The sequence below is a fragment of the Microtus oregoni genome, unplaced genomic scaffold (genome assembly GCF_018167655.1).
Source record: "Microtus oregoni isolate MIOR12 unplaced genomic scaffold, Mior012 000012F_ref0000307, whole genome shotgun sequence".
Lineage (NCBI taxonomy): Eukaryota > Metazoa > Chordata > Mammalia > Rodentia > Cricetidae > Microtus > Microtus oregoni.
This window is the reverse complement of record NW_024543071.1, coordinates 4,914,428-4,935,101: the sequence shown is the minus strand read 5'-3', so window position 1 is coordinate 4,935,101 and position 20,674 is coordinate 4,914,428. Positions and strand designations below refer to the sequence as shown.

At 47.2% G+C, this 20,674-nt stretch overlaps 1 protein-coding gene across 4 annotated transcripts in view; it reads left to right on the top strand.

Moving 5' to 3' along the window:
- The window catches only part of Casp7 (caspase 7), a 36,446-nt gene extending 21,657 nt beyond the window's left edge, over positions 1–14,789 (top strand). For all 4 annotated transcript variants that reach the window (XM_041661328.1, XM_041661326.1, XM_041661327.1 and 1 more), the window contains 5 exons: positions 7,088–7,233; positions 7,745–7,873; positions 10,129–10,304; positions 10,578–10,713; positions 13,241–14,789. In XM_041661328.1, the coding sequence (XP_041517262.1) occupies positions 7,088–7,233; positions 7,745–7,873; positions 10,129–10,304; positions 10,578–10,713; positions 13,241–13,491 (838 nt within the window). In that variant the 3' untranslated portion in view covers positions 13,492–14,789. The remainder of the gene's footprint in view (positions 1–7,087; positions 7,234–7,744; positions 7,874–10,128; positions 10,305–10,577; positions 10,714–13,240) is intronic.
- Positions 14,790–20,674: the final 5,885 nt, after the last annotated feature.

The window sequence follows — 20,674 nt, the reverse complement described above, 5'->3', positions numbered from 1 at the left end:
AAGGACTGTCCTACCTTGTCTTGCTGAAGTTCAGCAATTGCCTTTTGGGTCCTGCTTGACCAATTTGTATAGCACATTGTCTGGAGTTGAGGCAAGGGCAATTTCTTGCCCCAGCAGCTAACTTTGCCACATTGAAGGCAAACTCCATTTGGAGTTTTGTAGCAGCATAAATGAATGCAGACAGATTGTAAAAAAATATATACAGCTTTAATGGGGAAGGAGACTTATAGTACCACGGTTCCCGTGGAGAACAGGAGCAGAAGGGGCGGCTGGGCCCGGGAGATTTATAGGTAAACATTAGCCCGAGGTGGACACGCCCCCTAAGGCTGGGCTTAACCCTACAGAGTTAGCCCGAGGCGGACACGCCCCCTAAGGCTGGGCTTAACCCTACAGAGTTAGCCCGAGGCGGACACACCCCCTAAGGCTGGGCTTAACCCTACAGAGTTAGCCCGAGGCGGACACGCCCCCTAAGGCTGGGCTTAACCCTACAGAGTTAGCCATCAGTGCCCACCATCCTTTTTTGAAGTACATTGGTGCTGCCAGGAGCAGATTGTCTCACTGTCATGAAAAGCCTTATGTTATTAAACCATATTAAACGCCATATTCTGTAGGTCTCTGAAGTATTTGAAGAACATCATCTATCTAAAATATATCTCACTTTGACCTTGACTAAGTTTGTTATAGATGACTACTAACCTCCATTTCTTAATTATTCTAAACAGTTTTTAATAATAGTCTTTTTTTTAATTTTTTTTTATTGCGAAAAGAAGAAAAAAAAACATAAACAAAAAAACAAGTTTCCACCTCCTCCCAGCCTCCCATTTCCCTTCCCCTCCTCCCACCCTTCTCCCCCTCCTCCCACCCTTCTCCCCCTCCCCCCACTCCTCTCCCCCCCCTCCCTCTCCAGTCCACAGAGCAGTCCCGGTTCCCTGCCCTGTGGTAAGTCCTAGGTCCTCCCCCCTCCGTCCATATCTAGGAAGGTGAACATCCAAACTGTCTAGGCTCCCACAAAGCCAGCACATTAAGTAGGATCAAAACCCCCTGCCATTGTCCTTGGTGTCTCATCAGCCCTCATTGTTCGCCATGTTCAGAGAGTCCGGTTTTATCCCATGCTTTTTCGGTCACAGTCCAGCTGGCCTTGGTGAGCTCCCCGTAGATCAGCTCCACTGTCTCAGTGGGTGGATGCACGCCTCGTGGTCCCGAATTCTTTGCTCATGTTCTCCCTCCTTCTGCTCCTCCTTGGGACCTTGGGAGCTCAGTCCAGTGCTCCTGTGTGGGTCTCTGTCTCTATCTCTATCCATCACCAGATGAAGATTCTATGATGATATGCAAGATATTCGTCAGTATTGCTCTAGGATAGGGTCATTTCAGGTTCCCAATCCTCAGCTGCCCAAGGAACTAACTGGGAACCTCATCTTGGGCACTAGGGAGCCCCTCTAGGGTCAAGTCTCTTGCCCACCCTAAACTGGCTCCCTTAACTAAGAATTGTGGTTCCGTGCTCCCCTATCCACCTTTCCTTTATCCCAATTCTCCTGTTTCCCAGGTCCCCCCTCCTTCCCTTCTACCTTTTCTCTCCCCATCTCCCTTTACCCCCATCCCACCCCATCCCCAAGATCCCATTTTCTCCCCGGAAATTTGGTCTACTTCCCTTAGCCAAGAGGACAACTATATGTTTTTCCTTGGGTTCACCTTCTTACTTAGCTTCTTTAGGTTCACCTCTTGTAGACTCCGTGGTCCTTATTTATGGCTAGAAACCAATTATGAGTGAGTACATCCCATATTCATCTTTTTGGGTCTGGGACACCTCACTCAGGATAGTGTTTTCTATTTCCATCCATTTGCATGCAAAATTCGAGAAGTCATTGTTTTTTACCGCAGTGTAGTACTCTAGCGTGTATATATTCCATACTTTCTTCATCCATTCTTCCATTGAAGGGCATCTAGGTTGTTTCCAGGTTCTGGCTATTACAAATAATACTGCTATGAACATAGTTGAACAAATGCTTTTGTCATTTGATAACGCATCTCTTGGGTATATTCCCAAGAGTGGTATTGCTGGGTCCAGGGGTAAGTTGATCCCGAATTTCCTGAGAAACCGAAACACTGACTTCCACAGTGGTTGCACAAGATTGCATTCCCACCAGCAATGGATGAGGGTACCCGTTCCTCCACAGCCTTTCCAGCAAAGGTTATCGTTGGTGTTTTTGACTTTAGCCATTCTGACAGGTGTAAGATGATATCTCAAAGTTGTTTTGATTTGCATTTCCCTGATTGCTAAGGAAGCTTCTGTAAAGCCAAAGACATGGTCACTAAGACACAAAGGCAACCTACTGACTGGGAGAAGATTTTCACCAACCCCACAACAGACAAAGGTCTGATCTCCAAAATATATAGAGAACTCAAGAAACTAGACTTTAAAATGCTAATTAACCCAATTAAAAAATGGGGCACTGAACTGAACAGAGAATTCTCAACAGAAGAAGTTCAAATGGCCAAAAGACACTTAAGGTCGTGTTAATAATAGTCTTTAATGACTAGAACTTTACGCTATGTTTTAAAATGAGCTGCATAGGCACAATACCTTAAACAAGAGTAGAAACATACATACAATATGTTAAAACAAAAATAACAGTAACTTTGTATTAATAACATCTTTAGGGGACCCTGAGAAAGTTGGGATAACAATCATGTCCTGGGAAATCTTAACTATTTTTTATTATCCAAACTCTGTGTGATGGGACAGTGCAGGGCTCATCTGAAGTAGTGGGTGAGGCTGGACCATCTCAGCTAGCAACTTTGATGTTGTTCTAGATGCAGAATTTTAAGGAAACTGCGACAGAGGCATTCTGAGAGGCTGGATCACCTGGGCTATTTGTCTTTATTTGAAAACACACAAACTTTTAAAGGTAACATATGTATCTGCATTAACACAAGTATGAAATGTGTGGGGTGCACAAGTCAGCTAAAGATGATTTTTTGAAAGATAATTTTTTTCTATGTTTGAGCAGATAAAAGGCATATGTTAACTTTTTAAGTCCATTTGGACTGTATAACCAAACCTTTTTCCATGCCATATGAAAAGAATTTTCACTTATATCCTTGGGCCTCGCTATTGGTCATTCAGCTTTTTATTGAGCCAATTGTAGGGCACTTTAGACAGAGACACATCTTTACAGCACAGATAAATATTCCTCAACACCTTCCCACTCTCCTCAACTTTGCTCATCTTTCCTCTGTCTTTGCTCTGCCCTCTCTTGGCCAGCTCATCCTTTGGGCTTCTCAGGCCACATGTTGAAACATGGCCTGAAAATTCTCATTTTGCCATTTGTACTGACTCTGTGACCATCACTAAAAGGTCGAGGGATAGGCTGAGTGATTAATGTGTACCAATATGGCAGCTACCCCCACAGTTTCTAAGGGATAATGGGCGTTAAAAGGAGAGAAACCCAGAGAAAAGGGTGCCCCAAGCTGCTGAGCTCTTCGATGACAGGAGATTGTCTCACACTTGTCCATGCAGATGTCACTGTGTGCACTGAGCCCTGGCTGCCCCTCCCTTTTTTCCTGGTTCATTCTCTATGCCTTCTCAAACAGTCCCTTCCTCCTTTTCACTGTTTCTGTATTCTGTGCTCTAAGCTGATCCCAGAGTCTGCTTGCCCACAGCCGGCCCTTCTTAAGAAGGTAAATTCGATGGTATACATCTGTGGTCAGGGCAGAGCTGGTGTTTAAAGGTTGTTTGAGTTGTTTAAAGGTTGTTTGAGTTACAAGGAACCATTAATGTGGACTGACCCAAAACAGCAAGAGGAGGAGATTTGGCTTCATTTTAAAAAGTAGAATTTCATAACTGATGAAGTGGGCCAATAGGTGAAGGTGTTTGTCACCAAGCCTGATGACCTGAGTTCAGTCCTTGAGAAACACATAGAGTGCACGCATACACACACACACACACACACACACACACACACACACACACACAAATAATTGTGAGTTTAAAGTGTTGAGGAGTTCAATTTGGGACAGGTTTGGGAGGGTATCTGCCCAGGGATAAGAACTGTATATGATTTGCAATTCAATTTTTAGGTACTTTTTGTAACCATTCATTATTGTCTTTACAGTGTGTGTCCCTGTTCCCCAGTCTTGTTCCTTGTTTTTTAAGCAAATAAGTTAATAGCTACCTTTTCAAATAATGTGGTAATGTTCCAGGTTCTATTTTTACGGAAGCACAGGCCTTGGATTTCCCATGTAACATTCTCTCCAACCCTTTATCCTCACAAACGATGCTTGCTGGTTTTGTTTTGCACGTTACTAGGGATGAACTAATGACAAATAAAATATAAGAGCCACAGCATGTTTGAGACATGACTATTATCCTAAAAATTGTTGGGGTCTTTACATTACATTTGTATGTACAGTGTATGATGAAGGTGAGGGGTCACCTCTGCATCCTGTGCATGTGTGTGCATATGCATGCTCATGCTGTGGCCTGCGTGTGGAGATCAGAGAACAAATTCCTGGAGTCAGCTTTTTCCTTCCCACCACGTGGAGTCCAGGGATTGAACTCAGGTCGCCCTTTATCTGCTGAACCATCTCACTAGCCCCTCAACATAGAAATCCTTGCCAAAGAAGATAGAAATAGAACTGTGTTCTTCAAGTGTGACTTTTCAGGTTGTCCTGAACAAGCCTTGCTCTCCAGCCTGCAGGGTGTCCTGCTACAGTCCTAGATGGCCTTCTGTTTACTCTAGGGTGCAGGAATTGTGCCCTAAAATAAGGTTAATATGCTAAGATTCCTATGCTGCCTTAAACTTTTCTCATTTTCTTCCCATTCTGGTCTTTTCCAAGCAGTCACAGAAAATGCTGTATAAAGCCAGTCCCAGGGCTGCCTTTGTTGAGGAAGTAACTGAGTTAGGGGACCTGGTTTAAGAAAAGCCGCAAATTACACACCAACTTCCCCCAACTGGAAGTTGAGAGGCATGGGAGTCCTGCCCTAGATTTCAATATCAAAGGCAGTGTTTGCTCCTAGATGGCGTTACTGGTGAAAGTGCACACCAGGAGGCTGTTCCACAGGGAGTCACAACCCAGCCTGAGCAGAACTTGACCTTGACCATGACCTTGGGACTGTGCACTGACCCCGTGAAGCTCTTGGCCTGTGGGTTGCAGGTGCTAACAAGGAAGGGAAGGCTGTGTGTGTTTTGAACTTGGTAGGTTTCAAAGCTCTTTCAGGCACCTTATCCTCTTCGACATGGGCTGTGTTTACCACTGAGAAAGTCAAACCTCCTCATCTCTATTTTCCCAAGCCAGCTCTGACCGAGCAGTGGGGCCCGGGAGCTGGAATTAGTGGACTCTGTCCAAGGGTCCCCTGCACACCACTGTGTGAATCCTGGGGCCTAGAGATCATCCTTAGAACCATGGATGATCTCTGAGAACAGGTAACTCGTCAGTTGCATTATCTCGAAGCCTGTCAGTGCTTTCCCTCCATCTGAGGGTCACCATTGTCCAATGAGTAACAAACCATGAAGCACTTGGCATGCCCGTGTGCTCGCTCTTCCCCAGGCCAGCCAGCTAGCCCCTCCAGCCTCCATCATTTGTCTAGAACTGGAATCAAGGTGGTATCTGCCCTCCTTATGAGTTGACTGAAGGTTCAGGGAGGAGATGCAGCCGGGAGTTTTAGCAAACTCCATGGGTACTGACAAATGTTAGTTATTGTTAGTGATACCTATAAACGGGCATCGGACCCCTTACCTACCCCCTGCACATCTGCTGAACACCAGAAAGTTCCTGGGGTAGGGAACCCTGCATCTATATTTTAGTTCACACGGGGAACACCATCTGTAGGACCACTGAGAAGGTGGCAGTAGGAACATGAATTCTACTCCTGCCCCGTGGCATGTCCTTGAACGCACAGAACCTTGATTAGCTTACACTCAGGAAAACCCACCCTGTCTCCCTTCTGCAGCGGTGGGTGGGTGGTTTTGAATGTCAGTGTGCAGCCCCTGAGAAATCACTGATCACCACGCTTCTGTGAAGAGCTGTCTTAATTGCCATCAGTGAAGTGAGAAGCCTCACCCCAGCTCTGAAGGGCAGCATCTTATAGCACCGGTGTAAAAAGGATGCAGAGGTGAGATCGCTCACCCTTGCTCCTTTGTCCCTCTCTCTCACTGCGGAGATGCGGGAGATGCGTTGTGCTGTTTGCTGCTGCAGATTCCTTTGCGGATCCTGGGACCAGGGTTCTCAGGCTCCCAGGGTGGACTGGGGAGCGGCAGCTCTCTAGGAATCCCCACGTCTTAAGCAGCAGCTCGTGCACTGAGCGACTACTAAATTCTCTGCATCTGTGGCATGAGACAGCATTGTTGGACTCCTTCAGCTGTGTCATCCCAGCAGGTGTCTGTACCCCAAGTACTAGTTGGGGGTCGAGACAGTTTAGCTAAAACAGCGAGCTCCACATTCCTGGAGAGACTGTCAAAAAAAAAAAAGTTGGAAAGGAGTAGAGGGAAGGCACCTGGCATCATGCCTGTACCACGTTCACGGCCACATTTTTAAAGTAAATAAATAGCATTGGCATCCCTGGAGGTCTTTACGGTCCTCTGGTTTCAAAAGCTCTCCAGGCTCAGTAGGAGGTGCTTAAATCGGTGCAGCCCTTTGTGTATTGGCTCTTTGCTGTGTCTGTTTGTGACTTCTGTTCTTGTGTTTCCTGCTGTCCCTGTTGCAGGAACATTGCTCAGTTTAGCCACTCACTGTAAACGGGACTGTGGGCTGTTTGCTGTCTGGGACGTAATAAACAGGGTAGCCCTGTCTTCTAGTAAACCGTTGCCTGACCCAGGGCAGTTATTCTGCTGTGAGGTTTGTGTAAATTTGGTACCCAGTGAACGCCCCACTAGGTCCCCACGGGCCTCACGAGTTCATGGCAGGTGCTGAGCCATCCGTGTTCCACGCTGGCCACTCTGGGAGCTGCGTTCTCCTTACTCCGTTGAAACGTGACACTTACACAGCACTGTCTGTCACCGTGGGTCTTCTCTTCACAAAGCAAGGCCTCCCTGACCACACACTGCCCAGACTGCTTCCATAGCCTCTAACTGACTTTCTCTAACCCAAGGTTAAAGAAGAAAAAGGAGAAAAATGTCTCTCCATGCCCAGTCAAGACCACCCGGGTCCGAGAGCCCGCTTACGAGTACAACATGAATTTTGAGAAGATGGGAAAATGCATCATCATAAACAACAAGAACTTTGACATAACAACAGGTGAGTGTTGGGGACCGGCCAGCCTCTCCTCATCCTCCCACCCTCTCACATGGCACCAGAGACATTCATCAGAGAGCGCTGTCCTAAGCCCTCTGCCGGCGATCGGCGATCGGTTGTCCATATCCAGGAGAGAGGGGTGCAGAGAATTTTCCATCTTCAAGGACTGCCGTGTGCTATAGCTAAGAATCAAGGAGATTGTCTTAGTTTCTTTTCCTATTGCTGTGATAAAATGGACTGTTTAATGGGGTGAGGCTAGATCACATGACATTGGCAGCCAGTACTGGCCATCCCAAGACCCATGTGGTTTCGCTTACCCTGAGGAAGCGCCTGTGGAGTGGAGGCTGAGTCCCGCCTCTTGAGTTTGCTTCTAGTGCCAGCAGGGCAGTGAAGATGTGATGTTGGAAGGTGTTTTCTGCTTCAGCACCAGGTGTTGGAGCCGCATGCTGCACCTGACCTGACGGGAACCTGCCCTCGGCATTGCTCACCCCCACTCCTTGCTTCACCCCCGCAGGTATGGATGTCCGGAATGGGACGGACAAAGACGCGGAGGCCCTCTTCAAGTGCTTCCGAAGCCTGGGTTTTGATGTAGTCGTCTACAATGACTGCTCTTGTGCAAAGATGCAAGATCTGCTTAGAAAAGGTGAGTGCAAGCTACCCTTGCCCGTCCTACCCGCTGTGCCAGGAGGAACCGGATCTGGGCTCTGGAATGTTGGGTAGAGATATGCCACATTGTAATTGTGTGGGTGGACTTTGGAAAGGGTGAGAGAGAAAGAGACTAAGTTAGGTGCCAGATCAGACTTCAAGCACTGTGCCCATCTCTAGGAGAGATGTGTTTACTCTACACCAGGCCTTTTAACATTGTGACATAACATTGACATCTGCCAAGTTCATGCTCATGGACCATGTAGAGTTACAGAGTCAGTCCTAGAAGGATCATAATGTGTTAGGTGAGTTTCCCACTTAGTGTTGAGCCCAGGTTCATAGATGTCCTGCCACACAGCCGTGGGAAGGACACCATTGGGGTACTCTCACGCTTGGGGCAGGTGCATTTTCTGAACCTGGAATCATACCTGTTCAGTAGACAGACCTACGGCAGCAGAGGGCTCAGCGGTTCTTAACTACATATCTGGAAAAGAAATATTTTATGTAGCCTTTCTTATTTTCCTGTGAGTTGGCTACTTGGGGCCAGAGAGTCGCTCGGTGATTAAGAGTGTATACTGCTCTTGCAGAGGACCTGGGTTTGTGTCTGAGCACCTGTGTTGGATGGCTCACAGCCACCTATTACTCCAGCTCCAGAGGACCAGACGCCCTTGTCTAGCCTCTGCAGGCACCTGTCCTCAATTGCATATAAAATAAATCCTAAAAAGTATGCATGACTCACCTAAAGTACCTGGGTAAGTGCCAGCACAGAAGCGATATCCCTGCAATTCTAAATCTTTTTTCCCCATGGCAAATTTGGGATTAGCTAGTAGGTTGTTAGTGTCGTGGCCATAGATGAGCTGTGTGCTCTGTGACTTCTTTCCTGATTCCTGGATTGATGGCCATCTGCTATTTTTTCTGTTAACTTTCTAGTTTAGCATGCAGAGCAATGGATGTCACCTGTGTGTTTCATTCAGCCTTGTTCTCATTCGACAAGCCCCTCTGCTCCAGTGCCTCCCCCCCTTCCCGCCTTCTTAGCCCATGTATTCCCTTGACCCTTCCCCATTAACGTCTCCACTCCCCTCATGATCCCCTTTCTAGTTTTATAACCTACATACATATGTAAGCTCACACATACGTGTTTACATGCTTTCAAAGCTAGGTTCCACACACCAGAGAAAACGCGGGGTCTTTGCATTTGAGCCTAGCTAATTTCACTTAACGCGGTGATTTCTGCGTTAAGTTTTCCTGTAGATGTCATGATTTCAGCTTTCTTTATGATTGTACAAAACTCTATTGTGCTTATGGGCCACGTTTTCCTTATGTGCTTTCTGTTGCTGGGCTAGTTCTGTCCCCTGGCTACTGTGACTAGTGCAGCGGTAGACATGGATGTATGTGTGTGTCTGTGGCATGCTGACTTAGAGTCCTTCATATATACATATATATATATATATATATATATTGTTTACTATTGTAACAAATTATGTGTAATACAAAGTCACTGCTTTAATCATTTTAAAGAGAGCGGTTCAGTGGAGTTAAGCAGTCACATTTAGGATTCATTTCATCTTCCATAACCAAAGCAACCTGCCAATTAACCATGTGCCATTTTCTCCCCACCCCCGCCAGCCACTGATACTCTCCTTTCTATTTTGGTATCTCACCTATAGAAATCCTACAGCATTTGTCCTTTTTATGACTGGCTTATTTTACTTGGCCTAACGTTTTCCTTTCTTTTACAAATACTTTCATGATGCTTCTTATGTATCTCAATTTTTAAATAGTAACTGTAGCTGGATGTGGTAGAACAGACTTTTAATCCCAGAACTCAGGAAGCAGAGGCAGGCTGAATTCAAGACCAGCCTGGTCTACATAGCAGGTTCCATGCCAGACAGAGCTACACAGTGAGACCCTGTGCCCAATAAATAGGAACTCATTTGATAACCACCATAACCACCTCTTTTTTGTAGACAGACAAGAAAATGGAGGTTAACTAATCTTTCCGGCACCCCAGAATCAGCTCACAGTGCCGCCTGTTCCTCTGCTCCCCAGGGTCCTTTAATAGCTATTTCCGTGCCTGGGTTCTGTCTAAGAGAAATTCTAGAATTCTCCCAAGCAGTTCCCAGTCTCTTCAGGGAGTTGACCCAGCCCGGTCCTTTGAGAAGGGGATACTGTGCTCTTCCCTGGCCCTAAACAGTCAGTTGTTTCTGGAGCCCCAGCCCTAGTGCCTTCTGTATTGACATTGCTTCCCTGCAGCCTCCGAGGAGGACCACAGCAACTCAGCCTGCTTCGCCTGTGTCCTGCTCAGCCACGGAGAAGAGAATCTAATTTACGGGAAAGACGATAAAACGCCGATAAAGGATCTGACGGATCATTTTAGGGGCGATCGGTGCAAAACCCTGCTGGAAAAGCCCAAACTCTTCTTCATTCAGGTTATTTGGGGGTGGGGAGCAGTGACATAGGGCCGGGGGTGGTGTGTTTCTGTGCGGTGTGCAAACTGAAGCTGGGCTTTCTGCCCGGAAAGGGTTGGCACAGGCACTTGCTTCATTTCTGGAAGGGGTTGCTGAGCTTCGCTTTGTGATTTGACTCAGGCCGCGTGGCTATCTCTTCATCAGCTGGCCCTTGAGCTCCTAGGGCACAGCAGGGAGCCGTACACGCGGTTTCAGTTCCAGCCCTGGTGTGATCTCTCCTTTGATATGCTGTAGGCATGCCGAGGGACAAAGCTGGACGACGGGGTTCAGGCCGACTCCGGGTCTATCAATGAAACCGAAACAGATGCCAATCCCAAGCACAAGATCCCGGTGGAAGCTGACTTTCTCTTCGCTTACTCCACAGTTCCAGGTACCCCGTCCACTGTCTGCTTGCCTTACCAATCCGCGGTCCTCCAGGGACATCAAGGCATGAGGGCTGTATTAGTCTCCCACAGTAATCCGTTATGGTTTAAGCAACCCTAACCCAAAATGTTTGGAAATTTGGAACTGAATCAGTATCCTGCTCGGAAGTTTGGACTCGGAAGCATATCAGATGTCACACTTGCTTTTCAGAAATGGGGTGCGGGCTCAGCTGCTCACAGTTCAAGCATGAGGACCCAGGACTGAATCCCCAGCACCCATATAAAAACCAGACATAGCAATGTGTGCTGGAACCTCAACCCTGGGTATGCAGACAGAGTACCCTGGAGGCACACTGGCCTGCCATTCTAGCTGAGTTGGCAACCTCCAAATCCAGTGACAGATTCTGTCCCAAATAATAAAGTGGGGATCTCTAGTGGAAAACACCCAGCATGGACACAGGTGCCTGCACACAGGTGCACACAAGCTCATACACATTCACATATACATACTAGACACCCCAAAAAAAGAAGGAAAAAAAACCATTGTTCAACCAGTCAAACCCACACAGATGTTCTGATGTCTGGAGCACTTCCTCTCATGCCCAGGCGTGTAGGGTAGCAGATGCCCAGTCTTTCCCAGACAAAATGACTCAAGCCACATAAACACATTATCTGGGTGTTCTAGAGGTCAGAGCCCCAAAGTGAGTCGGCAGGGCCGCCTCTCCGCTGAAAGCTCAGGGGGAGATCTGTTTCCTCTTTTTCCCAGCATGTTAGAACCACCTCTATCCCTTGGTTTGTGACCTCTCTCTTCAAAGGCCAAACACCTCAGGTCTCTCTGCCCAGCTCTCTGTCCTTCCCCCCCACACCCCTCACCCCCGTCTTCTCTACCGACCCCACGAACACACTCTTTCCCCTCAACCTTCCTCCTCTCTCTGCGACTGGGTCTGCCTAGGCAACCCAGGACTGTTTTTCCATTTCGAGTCTATTGTTTTAATGACATCTGAAAAGCCCTTTTAATCATGTAGGGAAACCTAGTCACGGGTTCCAGAGTTAGGTGTGTCCATCTCTGAGGACCATTCTTCTGCCTACCAGAGAATTCCTTCCTCTCCCCAGGAAAGTGGATTTCTGTCCCTTTGTGTTACTTACTAGGATTAATAATAATAGCAAGACTTTCACAACAAGCAATAAGTACATATAAGTAACTACGTTATGATAAAAATTATGTCATTTTGAATAATTTATAAAGCATCTCCCCGTCATCCTTATAATAATTGTGTAGGTAATGGAGAAAGTCATTGTTGCTTTAGCAGTTGAAAAATTAATTGAACTTGGGTGAGCCTCAAAAATGTGTCCAGGGTCAAATTTCAGTACCCAGATGCTCTGTTTCGTGTCTCAGACCAGATCATTTATGCTGTGGTTAGGGCAGGTACCCCATGATGCCCTGAATGAGTGTGGCTTCTTGTTATTTACCAAGCCCTGTGTTTACCCACATCTGTTCGGTACAAGCCTTTTCTTTGTTGGGCACAGACCCTCGCTGAGTGCGAATTCCCAGGCTGTGTAGGAATTTGCAAAGGCATGGTGTTAGTTACAATAAATAAGTCGGTGTATCTGGCAGGCTCTACGGGTGGCTTCTGTGAAGATGGTGACATCACACTTTTAAACACTGTAAGAGAAAGTACGTTGGTCCTCCTTCTCTTGGGAGGTTGGCAGTGTGAGGATTGGTAGGCGTCATTGTGAACAAACCCAGTGTGGAGTTAGAGAGGCTTAGAGCAAGTCTTGAGGGACTGGAGGAAGAGGGCAGACTCCTCCAGGGCCAACAAGGAAGGCTTTCCTCCGTGTTACTGCCGTCACTGACTCCTGAGTTCAGTCACCGTTCTGTTCTAGGTCAAATGCCCTGTGTACTTGCCGACACGAGACCGAACGGGTCATAGATGTGTTGGCAGACACCTATTTCACGACCAACCGGTCTCAGAGGAGGACTCTTCCTCCTTTGTAAGTGGCCTTCCTTCTTCCTCATATGGCAGAGAAAACGCAAGAGGAAGCGCTCCATCATATCTTCTCATAAAGACTCTAACCTTACAGGGCCAGGGGCCTACCCTCCTGACCTTGTTAACTCAATTCCATGAAGGCTATCACGCTGGAAGCTGGGACCTCAGCATGTAAACAAAGTTTACACATGTTCACATGCACAGTTCGGTTTATAGCTCAGCATGCGTCAGAACATGGAAAGTACACAGAGGAGCCTACTGTGGGCTGTGTGCGCAGCCAAGCAGCCTGAACTCTGCCCTGATAAAGAAATATGAGGAAAAAGTCCCAAGATGGCGTCTGTACTTCACACCCAAGGTGTTTGCTTTCCATACAGCCTGTGCATTGGTGACTTTGCTGCAGGAGGGAGGGAGATGGTCTCCAAACACCTAAGTCCCACTGGGCTGAGAGCCCATTCTTCCCAGTAGGTGGTACAGCTAGCAGGGTTGACTAATGGATCCTCTCTCTCTCTCTCCCTCTCTCTCTTTTCCTCTCCCTCTCTGGCTGAAGGCTATTACTCATGGAGGAACCCAGGAAAAGGCTCCTGGTTTGTGCAAGCCCTCTGCTCCATGCTGAACGAGCATGGCAAAAAGCTGGAGATCATGCAGATACTGACCAGGGTGAATGACATGGTAGCCAGGCACTTCGAGTCCCAGTGTGATGATCCCCGCTTCAACGAGAAGAAGCAGATCCCCTGTATGGTCTCCATGCTCACCAAAGAACTCTTCTTCAGCCGGCCGTTGAGCATCCCTTCCAGCTGAGGACCAGCCGTCACTCACTGATGAGTCCAGTGCGATTTTCTAATCATTTTGATGCTCTCAAATGTTCAGAAATGTTAAAGAGATTTAATTTCAGGAGAGTATGTTGATTTAGCAGGGAGGAAATTTTCTGGTAATGTCTGATATTCTAGGTTTCTAGACGTTTTTTGTTTAATAATTTTGTTCATTGGATAGTTTTGTACTTTCCTTTTAAGTTTAATTTCTTGTTCATATTTCTTTTACCTGGTCATCACATTGAGTGATGAAATGCTATGAAAATGACCTCTAGAGAAAACTCGGTGGTGGTGGCATTAATGGAAAGCCGACGTCTTAGTCAAACTTGGCCAAGAGAATTCCAGTTCTTGACAAACAAATACAGCTACGATATTCATCGACCTCTCCTGGAAAACGTGGCTGTTGTGTAGAGTTGGCTAGGACAGATTCTTATGCAGACCTTCCCAGGGAAGTGAAAAAACAGTTCATATTCTAGGATGCAGGACTCAGTCTAGAAAACCAGCCATTCTAGGTGCTTCAATGGAGAATTCACTTAAGAGGGTGATTAAGAAAAAGAGCCAAGCAGTAGCAATCTGCCTCGTGTGTGCCTGCGGCCCCAAGAGGAGGCTGGTTCCCTGGTCATCAGTAAGAACTGGGTTAGCACTGCCTCCTAAGAGCCAGGACAGCGGAGGGTTGTGGTACATGGAGCCCTGCCAAGGACAAAGCCACTGTCTGAGATAGAAACCGAGCCAGAGCTGAGTCCGACGCTGAGACATCCCCAGGCCTCCCCAGGCTTGTCCTCCTGTCCTCACCAGCGCCTCACCATTCCAAGGAACCTGCAAGCAGCTAGTGAGGCCCCCAGTGACCGAGGTCCCTGAGATGCAGAGCAGGGCAAGGGCTATTGAGCCGGGGAGTGGGTGTGACTGTGGCCCATATGTGAGCTTAGCTAATCAGTCCCCCTGTATGCAGCGCAGTTTACCTGTTCGTCGCTCGCCAGACCATCCACACAGGTGCTGAAGAACAATCTGTTTCTACTGTATATGCAAAATAATGTTTTCATATATCAGATGCATCTGGGATTCTTTCAAATAGTCCAAAGTGTTTTTTGGTTTTTTTTTTTTTTTTAGAATAATTTTTTGTTGCCTCTGATTCTACGAATGAAGCTTAGGGCAAAGGTCTTGGCACTTTCTTTTCAAGGCGCCATTTTCTTAAGAATTTGTTCGTTATACATTTCTGTTTTTTTCCATCTAATAAGTGTTAACAAATGTTCCTATTTATTAATTAAAATGTGGTTTAGTAACTCCTAACTGGCCCTGACTGCTTTCTTCTTGAAGTTATTTCGGGCAGAGAAATTAGGGAAAATTAAAAAAGAAGAAGAAGAGGAGGAGGAGGAGGAAGAAGAAGAGGAGGAAGAGTAAGAGGAAGAAGAAAAGAAGAAGAGGAGGAGGGGGAGGAGGAGGAGGAAGAAAAGGAAGAAGACGACGTAGTAGTAGTTGTAGTTAGGAAATGGAGATGACCCTGCTGACTTGGTCTCCATACAAAATACAAACATTTATTCTGAAGCTGAGCACAAAAAGTGTGCAATCGCCTAGAAGTCAAATCATTTCATAAAAAGAGATAATTAACCTGTAAAAGCGTTTGGGATGGACTACCTCCTATTAATTTGGGGTTGGGAGGAATCAGTGTTGTAAAAGTAGTCTTACCACAAAGCAAATTGTTTAAGACCAACTTGTAGAACTTGTCCCTGGTCCCTGCCATCAAAACTACACCAGATGGTCACAGTTGAAGTAGAGACTATGACCCTCCAGCTACCAGAGTCTACAGGTTGTTGTAAGCAAAGTGGGCTAGTGTAGAAATAAAGGCATCCAAGTGTATGGACTGTTCATATCGGCCTAGCCGTTGGTTTTATAAGTTCTGCCAAAGGGGAAGAAATGATCCCAAGGGCTAAGCTTTGATTATTTATTGATTTTAATGAAGGAAAGCCTTCTTTTTGCAAATTATTGACAACCAGGTTCATTTCTAAAATGAAATTAAACATCTGTACTTGTGCTCATGAGTGAGCTAAATCAAATGGTGAGAAATGGGGCCAGTGCTCTCTCAAGTGGAGACACTCGCGGATCCCCGTGTTTCATTAGGCACCACAACCACCAAGCTCACTTCTCTTGCACATTATTCAGTGTCTAGATTCTCTGCATCGATTGGATCTCTAGTTCATTCTCCACAGGCACATAAGTGATGTTTAATCCGTTACCACTTTGGGCTTCAGTGCCCATCCTTGTCCACTTCTAGTGCGGACTTTCTCCTTTTCATTGCAGAAGCATCTCTTGGTTCTCAGAGGCAGCGAAAGATAGTTTGTTTTAACTTTCCAAATGCTGTGGTTTGAATGAAAGGCGACTCCAGAGATTCGTGTAGTTTTCAACACCTGGTGCCCAGTTGGTGGTGCTGGTAGGGGAGAGCGGGGAACCTTTAGCAGACAGAGCCTTCCTAAAAGAAGTATGCCGCAGGGAGCCAGCTTTGGGGGTTTATAGCACTGCCCCACACAAACCAGAAGGTAAAATGAACCCTTCCTTCCTGAGTTGCTTTGGGTCACAGCATTTTTTATCATAGCAAGAGAAGAGTGACCCCTGCTTATGTAGGTTACAAACAGTGGGTACTGCAGGTTGAGTGTGTAGTATCTAAAATATTGCAAAATGGTTTCATGTACTCAAAAAGTCTGGGATTTGAGATCGCTGGGGTTAAGGATCCCTAGCTAATAAAATCTATCCAAATAATCCCAAACCTAAAATTCTAAAATCTGAAACACTTCCGATTCCAGGCATTCAGCTTTAGCTCAGGGATCTACAACCTGTACTTTCAACTCCTTAAACCCTGTTAAGGAAGCATCCTCATTCTTGGGTGCTCATAGAGACAGTTTGCTTATCAAGATGAGCTATCCTCTCCCACGTGGGCCCGGGTTCATTCACAACTCTATGGCTTCACTTTTTTTTGTTAGTGTGGGAGTCGTGCACGTGGCAGCCAGAGGATTGCTCTGTGGGGTCCGCTCTCTCCTTCCACCTTTATCTGGGTTCCAAGGATCAAACTCCAGATGCCAGGCTTTTCCAGCAAGCATCTTTACCTGCTGGGAGCAGTCCTTCCCAGTTCTCATTGGTCTGGAGAACCCAGGCTTCCCTTGCAGGAGAGCCCTGTGTCTTCATCACTTGAGTTTGCCGTGTGCGGTGTTAGGAGGGAGGCGGTGTTCTGAGTGGCGTCTGTGGACACCATGCACGCAGAACTGGATTTCTGCCTGTTCTTCCTCAGGGTGCCATCAGCCTATTTAAGCAGTTGGCTATTTATACATTCACAGATTGTCCTCAGCTCTATTCCTGAGCACATTTCTGTAAACCATCATAAGCCCGTTATGTTTATGAGTTGCTTAAAACAGATTTCAAGATAAAGTAGTGGGATTTGTGCATGTGCCATTTAAAACCTTAGGCAGATGAACTCCTCTCTGTGAGAAAGCCTGTGGCATCTCCTGGAAGGTCACAGGCTCTGACTGACCTTCAGTCTCTTGCAGCTCATCGCTTGCAGTATTTCATTGGCAGGCTTGCCCATGACCAAGCCTTGCCTGCTTGTATCCTGGGTGCACACCCCTCCCTCCGATTCTTCCTCTTTGGGACCTTTCCCAAAATGCAGTGGGCTAGGCGAGCAGCTGTGGTAGGTGAGCAGCTGTGGTAGGCGAGCAGCTGTGCTAGGCGGGCAGCTGTGCTAGGCGAGCAGCTGTAGTAGGTGGGCAGCTGTGCTAGGCAAGCAGCTGTGCTAGGCGAGCAGCTGTGGTAGGCGGGCAGCTGTGCTAGGCGGGCAGCTGTGCTAGGCAAGCAGCTGTGCTAGGCGGGCAGCTGTGGTAGGCGAGCAGCTGTGGTAGGCGGGCAGCTGTGCTAGGCGGGCAGCTGTGGTAGGTGGGCAGCTGTGCTAGGCGGGCAGCTGTGGTAGGTGGGCAGCTGTGAAGGTGGGCAGCTGTGCTAGGCAAACAGCTGTGCTAGGCGGGCAGCTGTGCTAGGCGAGCAGCTGTGGTAGGTGGGCAGCTGTGGTAGGTGGGCAGCTGTGGTAGGCGGGCAGCTGTGGTAGGTGGGCAGATGTGCTAGGCGGGCAGCTGTGCTAGGTGAGCAGCTATAGTAGGTGGGCAGCTGTGCTAGGCGGGCAGCTGTGCTAGGCGAGCAGCTGTAGTAGGTGAGCAGCTGTGCTAGGCAAACAGCTGTGCTAGGCGGGCAGCTGTGGTAGGCGAGCAGCTGTGGTAGGTGGGCAGCTGTGGTAGGCGGGCAGCTGTGGTAGGCGGGCAGCTGTGGTAGGTGGGCAGATGTGTTAGGCGGGCAGCTGTGCTAGGTGAGCAGCTATAGTAGGTGGGCAGCTGTGCTAGGCGGGCAGCTGTGCTAGGCGGGCAGCTGTAGTAGGTGAGCAGCTGTGCTAGGCGGGCAGCTGTGCTAGGCGAGCAGCTGTGGTAGCCGTCAGTTTGCAGCAGCAGCTCATCTTGGTTCCCACAGTTATAAGTGTAGCGGCATTTCACCTGTATTTTCATAAATAAAACTTGCCTGAGGATCAGAAAAGTAAAACAGCCACACTGGCCAGCCTTACAGACAAGTCAGTGGTGACACACACCTTTAATCCCAGTAGTCACACTAGTTTCCACAGAAACCAGGCAGTAGTGGTGCACACCTTTAATCCCACCTTAGAGAGGAATAAGACAGGAGGAGACAGCTCTCACACAGTCTCATTCTTGGAGTTAAGATCACCATTTTGGACTGAGGTCGAGGTAAGAGCCAGTGACTGGCTGTTTTGCTTTTCTGACCTTCAGGTTGAACCCCAGTTTCTCTCTCTCTGAGTTTTTATTAATCATGCTTCATGTAAGTATCCATGGGAGAACTAGTTCCAGGATGACCCCCAGGGTGCCAAGATCCATGAATGCCCACATTTCATCAGATGACATTGTATTTGCACACAAGCCTGTGCATATCCCCTGTATATTTTTATTTTTCTGTACTTGTATATTGTGTGCATGTCTGGATGTGTAGGTGCCATGTGTGGGCCAGTGAGCACACAGGTATGACACTGTGAAGTGCTGGAGACCAGCTTCAACAAGTGTACCACTTACCAGGGTAGGGGTATAGGGATCAGAAAAATGAGTAGAGAAAACGAAGATGCAAGTAAAAATAATAAAACAGAAACATAGGATCGTAGCAGGGAGCTCCAGTGAATACTGAAATTGCCTATGGTTAATTTTCCTTATACTTTCATACCCCCAATACAACAGGGAAGAAGGCAAAACCTGCTTTAACTTGATACAAAGGACAACTAGAACAGTTACTTGCTTCAGTATTTTGAGACATCAAGCCATTAATTTATGAGAAAAAAAAATTCTGTTGTTTAGGCAGTGAACCCACCCTAGACCAAGTATCCTGAGGGCAGCCACTTCCTAGGTCATACCTCCTATTTCTAAAGAAGGAACAAAAATATGCTTGAATTCTCTGATCTTTGGTCCGGGTGGAGAGGATGCATATCTATGGGTCATCTTAATGTCCAAAACACCAAGAAACCACATCCGAGGTCGGGGTGTATAGCCACAGTTGTTATCAACAACTCTGAGCAAGCCCAAACTCCCTGACCTTCAGACAAGGTGGAGCAGGCTCACATTTTTGGACCTCCACAGTGAAGTTTTCCTCTATCACAGAGGCAGAGTTTCTCAGCTGAACCTGGAGCTTGCCGTTTCAACTAGTAGACTAGCCAGCCTATCAGATGTGTTTGATCTTTGTTGGTTGGGTCAGCAAATACTGAAGTGGAGAGGACTGACTGAAATAAGCCAGGAGGGCAAAGGGCAGTGTCCCAGCATCTCAGGGATACTTCCAAGGTCGCCTCAGACTCCTTCATCAAGAGTCTGGTTTTAGATCCATGTGCTCATCACCTTGAAGGAGCACTTATTTATGTAGGTGTTTTCCTCTACACTGAAATATGGGCCTCCAGTGATATCTTCAATATCAGCCTAACTGGATTTGAAATTGTCCTGTGGACTTGAAGGAACAAAGGAGCAATCTGGCTGAGGAACAGTTTTCTCTCTTGACTTTCTGAATGCTGATGTGATGTACTGGCCATACCAGGTCCTGCCTCCACGCCTTCTCTACCATGATAGACTGTGTACCTTCAAACTGTGAGCCAAAATTAGCCCTTTTGCTTAATTTCCTCTTGCTGTGAAAACACACACAGGCTAAAGCCCCTTACGGAAGAAAGGTTCGTCTGGCTCGTAGTCTCAGGGTACAGACCATCGTTGTGTGGAAGTCAAGGCTACAGAAACCTGAAGCAACTAGTCACAGATCCACAGTCAACCACAGAAAGCAGTGAATTGATGCGTGCCCATACTCAACGGGGGTTTCCTCACTCTTTATCTAGTAGTCTGCCCACAGTGGGGAAGTCATCCCACCATAATTAACAGAAAGAAGGCAACCCCCTAACAGACGTAGCCAATCTCTTCAAGACACCCCGCACTGAGACTCCTTTTTCGGTGACTCTACATTGTGTTCGTTGGCAGAACCAACCATCATGCTTTCTTCAATTGCTTCTGTTTGGTATGTTAGCACAGCGATGAGAAAAGTGACTGATCAACCACCCAAGGTCCCCACCTCCAAATACGGCTAGAATGTCAGTTTGGGAATTAGGCTTCCAGCATAGGAGCAGAAGTCACACTGAAGCCATAGCACCCCGCCCCCATGGCCTGTATACTATAAGCGTTTCATGTCTTACACCTGTCTCCATTCCAAAGCATTTGCTGCATGTTACAGTAGGTTCACCTGGATGCTTTCGGCGTGTCTGCAGATGTGAACTGCAGACGTCCAGATGTCTTCCTAAATAGAAAGGAAGTGTTGTAGCGCATGTCTAAACATGTAGGCAGGAGCTGTTGCGCATTGAAGCCTGGAAGCTTGTTCCTCCACGCCCACCTCCCATCCTGCCCTTACGACCTACGCCAGAGATGTATTCTCTCTCCTTGCTCGTGTGCCCTTGGGTCACAGATCGCTTTCCTGATAGACCTCAGGAGCTTGGCATTAGATATTAAGTCATTCATTTGGATTTGTAAATCATAAACACAGACACACTAAAGACATACTTGGAGATTCCCAGCCAATACCTCACATTGATGTGAACAGGGAAGCTCCATTAGCTTGTAGATCCA